Source organism: Mesoplodon bidens, assembly GCF_964165515.1.
Source record: "Mesoplodon bidens genome assembly, chromosome: X".
In the NCBI taxonomy this organism is placed as follows: Eukaryota; Metazoa; Chordata; class Mammalia; order Artiodactyla; family Ziphiidae; genus Mesoplodon; species Mesoplodon bidens.
The window spans coordinates 20,390,101-20,395,200 of NC_138163.1; the positions used below are offsets into that span (position 1 = coordinate 20,390,101).

General features: G+C 48.3%; 1 protein-coding gene across 1 annotated transcript; it reads right to left on the reverse strand.

Annotated features, from left to right (window-relative positions):
• Positions 1 to 1,526: 1,526 nt before the first annotated feature.
• HAPSTR2 (HUWE1 associated protein modifying stress responses 2) lies at positions 1,527 to 2,997 on the reverse strand (the record flags this gene model as incomplete). Its single annotated transcript, XM_081222011.1, has 1 exon — positions 1,527 to 2,997. One exon carries the CDS (start codon positions 2,995 to 2,997, stop codon positions 2,173 to 2,175), a length of 825 nt encoding a protein of 274 aa, XP_081078137.1. The 3' UTR covers positions 1,527 to 2,172.
• Positions 2,998 to 5,100: the final 2,103 nt, after the last annotated feature.

Consider the following 5,100-nt stretch of genomic DNA (forward strand, 5'->3'; position numbering starts at 1 on the left):
GTACTTTGGCCCCTACCTCCCCTGCCTCCCCCTACCCAGCACCTGTGGCCCCCTGAACCCAGTTTACTGTTTTCCTCCTTCTCAAACTTTGTTAGATATCCTTCCCCTGCTAGTATCCCCTGTGCCCTCCCTTCCTATTTTTCTGGGCACCAGTTCAAATGCCACCTCCTCCAGAAGTTGTGACCCTCTTGGTAAGGAAGGCCTCTGGCCTCTGAATTCCTCTGCATAGCCTTTCGGTGCTTTGCATACTATCAGAAGTGCTTTCTGGACTACATTAACTTATCTTCCAAGCCAGGATGTGCTCTGTGAGCATAAGGATTGTTTTTGGTTTTTTAACATCCCTTCTTGGGGCCTAGCATGGTGCCTCAGTATGTACTTGTGGAGTGCCTCAATTGCAAGTCTTTATTCTATTCGGGAACTTACTTTGTTGTATTATTTCAATGCACTAGTCAATTACAAATCTATTGCAAAGGTCACACTAACAAAACAGAAACAACTCTTTGATGTGAACCTAAGGGCAAGGTATTACTCATCTATTTATACTATTGCTATTTTATGCACTGGTCTAGGGAGCCTGGGGAGATTTGCACGTTCTAACTTCCCCCCACCCCTTCCATAACCTCACTTCCACCTCCTCCACCCCCCACCCCGCCCAGTCTACCCCTTTCATCACCTCTACTCCACCTCACCCCTATTCAAAAGCACTTTTGCCTTTTAGGTGTCCCTAGGACTTGCACTTCCACACCCTTTCTGTCCTTACCTCGCTTCTCATATTCTTTCAGGCCAGAGGAGGTAGATCTTTCACTTCTCCAGCTGCAAGGTGCATCCCTCAGGCAATTTTAGGAACTACAAGTCTGCCCTAACATCCAGAGGGATGATCCTGAGAACTCATGAGCTAAACACACTTATAATTAATACAGATCTGGGATATTTAGGCAAGTTTCAACTATATAACAATAGATTCCAGCTCAAACCCAGAGATTCTACTGATTTCTAAGTTGATCTATTTTTCTGCTTTTTCTAAAATGTAGTGGATTTTAATGTTTTACTGATTTTTATTTATAGAGAAGGGAGAACATTAATGCTTTAGGTGCCAAGCATTGTGCTAGGTACTTGAAATATGGACTTCATCCTACCCTCACAACGACCTTAGGAGACACATAGTTCCATTTTACAGATGGAAAACTGAGGTCAATAGACATTAAGTGATTTGCCCAAAATCATGCAGTGAATCTGTGGGGCTAGTATTCTACTGTTGATCCTTTTAATATCAAAGCTCATGCTCTTTTAATTATATCATGCTATACCCTTAAATAAAACCCAGAAATTCATTCTACTTCGGCTTCCACTTCAAAACAGAAATCACCAAAAAGATTTAACTTCAGAAAAAGGAACTTTTTATATCCCTAAGAAAAAGGACCACCACCAGGAATGCCATCTTTGATCTCAGGCTCTCAATTGTTGGCTTAATATTCCTAAAAAGAGCATTAAATTGACTCAATAGCAAGTATTACCTGCCCAACCATCATAGCACTTTACCCCATCACATAATCACCAAAATGACTATTTTAAAAAAGAAAACTCACAGGCTAATATGTACACCTTGCACAGTTTCTTTCTAGAAATTAGGTGCATAGTACAATGGAGCAAAAATGGAAAACTCCAGATTTCACAAAAATATCAAGTTTTTCATTTTGATTACATGTAATTGAACTGGCAAAAAAAAAAAACGGTTAAAGCAAACAACCAAACAATAAAGGATAAAAGTATCCTATAACCAAGCAAACACCTGTTAGTCCTTCCCCTTTAAGACTTTTAAATAAGGTCACATTTATTCAGTCAACAAACATTTATTAAGCACCAGCAACTTTGCCAGATGCTAAGAAATATGTGAACATGAGACCAGGCTCCCGCTTGACCGGATACTTCTGCATTAAACGGTCTTGCTAACTACTACATTATACTTTAACTCTGCTAGTATTATATTTTTGGGAAAGTCAAAGTCATAACGATGCCTCTCCTGGAATACTTTTAAAGTTTCTTTGTGGCAAACTGACAGAACTCTTTGTTTAACTTAGAGAAGGAAGAGACAGTCTCGAGGACCCTTTTGACGAGCAAGTTGATGGCCGAGCAATATGGCGGCTGGCGACCCACGAGGCGGTTTAGCCCAGTTTAGGCCATTCGGTTGCGCTTGTAGGCTGGGGAGTATGTGTCGCCATCACCACACTGGGCCGAGGTGCGCTTGCGGGTCCCCCCACTGTCCAGGTGGAGGGCCACTTCTTCGGAGTCGAAGGGGTTCGAGACGTCCTCGAGGAAGCTACTTCTTCGGTGGCCGTCGCCGGCCATACCGCTGCCTTGAGGCGGGGAGCCGGGTGCTCCGGACTGCACGCTGATGCTGGCCATGGCGCCGCTGAGGCCGTGCAGGGCGATGGCCTCGTGGAACGGCTGCAGGTCGACGTCCACCGACGAGCTGGATTCGGTGGCCGCGGCCTGGCTGGGAGCCCCGGCAGGTGACTTCGGGGTCGTTCTCAGGGCGCGCGGTGGCGGAGTCGCGGGGGGCACCTTGCCACACAGGAAGCTAATCAGATCTTCTCGAAGAATGGTGCTCCGGCCCTTTTTTACCCATTCCAGCACATCTTTGATGCGACGATGGTTGCCAACCTGGACGCCCAGGTCAAAACTTCGTTGGTGGGCAACCCCGCTCTCTTTGTAGAGGCTGGTCACAGCCGTGGCCGCACTCTGGAAGGGGTCCCACAAGGAGAGTCCTGGCTGTTGGCACCCCGTATCCTTGTAGAGCTGGGCCACAGCGGTAGCTGAGGTCTGGAAGAGGTGCCACAGCTTCTGCTTCTCGCTCTTGAGCCCCGCCGCCTCAGGGGTCGCCTCCTCCTGCATATCGGGGGGCAACTCCTCTTCCTGCTCAGCCTCGGCCAGGCACTGGCGTTCCCACTTAGAGAACCAGTGCTCCTCGGCCTCGCCCTCCTTCGGCTGCTCCTCCATCCTCCTTCTTCTGGCCGCTCCTCTCCGCTACCGCCGCCTCCTCCTCCGCCTACTCTTCTCCTCCACCTCCACCTCACCTCCTGCTCCGAGCTCCCCTCCTCCTTCCGCAGCCGCCGCCGCCGCCGCCTCAGCAGCCTCAGCCACCACCACCTCCTCCGCGTGCGCTGGCGGGCGGGAGCGCGAGCGGCGGGTCCCTGAGGCCAACTGTTCCGGCGCGCGCCGCCCGCGGCCCTGGTGCACGCCCCGCCTCGCCCCGCCCCGCCCCGCCCCGCCCCGCCCGGCCCGGCCCGGCCCGGCCCCCGGCTACGGCGCGGAGATAACTCCGCAGCCGCGGGCGCCGCCTCACTGCCCCCTTCCGGCCCTGCGGTCCACTCCTACGGCCCCCCAACGGCGCCGCGGCCTCCCCGCAGCCGCCGCGGCCGCTCGGTCGCCGCCGCCGCGGCCCCGCAGCTCGGTCCCAACCCCCGCTCCGCCGCGGCTGCCGCTCTGGGAACTCGGAGGGGGGCCGGCTGGAGCGCTGCCTCAACGCGGCGCCTGCCTACCGCTTGGCCCCCTTTTCACACATTTTTGAGACTTGTCGGCTTCATCCAATGAGCTGATCAAATTTTACATCCTATGTTGCCAGAGAGGATTATGGGGCAACTTCATGATGTCGATCACATCCAGGGCGCCGATCCGGGAAGGCCGGGGGTTAGAGTGGAAAGAGCACGGCCCTCGTGAATAGGCAGGCAGTCTGAATCCCAGCAATGCCCCCCACACAGTAGGTGCCCAGGAAAATTGTTTTCCGTGGATCGAAGCAGTAATTTTGTAAAGGAAAAAAAAAATCACATCAGGCATTCCCCCCCGCCCCCTCGCCCCCGCTTTTCGGGCCTCAGTTTCCCCAAGTGCCCAGCAAGGTTGCTGGATTGGGTCTCCGGAAAGCACTTCCAGTCGTGATTTAGAACTTTACTGCTGTCCCTGTAAAGCACCTTTTCCAGGCTAGTTGCATACTTATCAAATTCTAAGAGTTACGGTCAGAAATGGCATTGATTTTTTCCCCTCATATTCTTTCAAGGTTTTTTGTCATAAAAAAATGGGTTGGGGGGTTTTATTTGCGGTTTACTTTCAATTACTGAAAATTCCAGGATGAAGAAGTAAGAGGAAAGAAAATAGGAAAACGAAATCCCAAACGCGGGATTTTCTGCTCCAGTGTAAAATTCAGTGCCTTTTAGGAAAGAAAAAAAAAAGTTTACCTAATTTACAACACTCCAAAAATTCTAGCTACTTGAAACACCATAAGAATACCAAAATTGAGCTAAAACTGTATGTGATACTGAAGTATTTTTCTTGGGTTCAGTAACAACCCCTTGTAATGATGCAGTCCTTTTTTCATTGCAGACAATTCCAGATCAAACTGTGTTAAGAAAAATCACTGAGCTAAGAATAACATCAAAAATGGGAGGAACCAACGTAATAATTTTTATAATTTTAGAAAAAAAGTTTTGCAATTTTTGTTGTAGAATATTTGCTAAGTCTCCAGAAAGCCTTCCAAAGATAAAGGAAGCTAAACCTTCTAGCAAATATGCTTAATAATTCCCAAGTATGAAACTTAGTATATAAAAATGATATAATCATTAAGCTTCATCTTTCATGAAAGAAATACATGTTTCTAAGTTAAATATAAAAGAGAAGAAGAAGAAGAAGAAGAGGGGATTGTGCCATTTCTCTACAAACCGGGCTTTTTCACGATTCATTAAACCCTTTTTCCATATGTGTAATTGGACTCTTCTCATTTACATAAACGAGGGATGAGGCAAAAGACCTAAGATCATCCCAAAAAGGAGGAATACGTTTCTCATTCTCCTATGTTTAAAAAAATATTGTAGAAGAAAACTCCCAAGAAGGCAGAGCCTTCTCCCCCCACTGCCCTACACACACCCACATATACCAGCCCTGAAACAGTTCATGGCCAAGGAGATAGCGGGTTTGCTAGAGCTTTAAGATTGCCCTGTACATGATGCCTCACAGTTATTATCAGAGGCACATGTTTTTATTTTATATTCTCTAAGTAAATATCTTGGAGCGAAATGACCGACAGTAGGACACCATATCCTATTTTCTCCC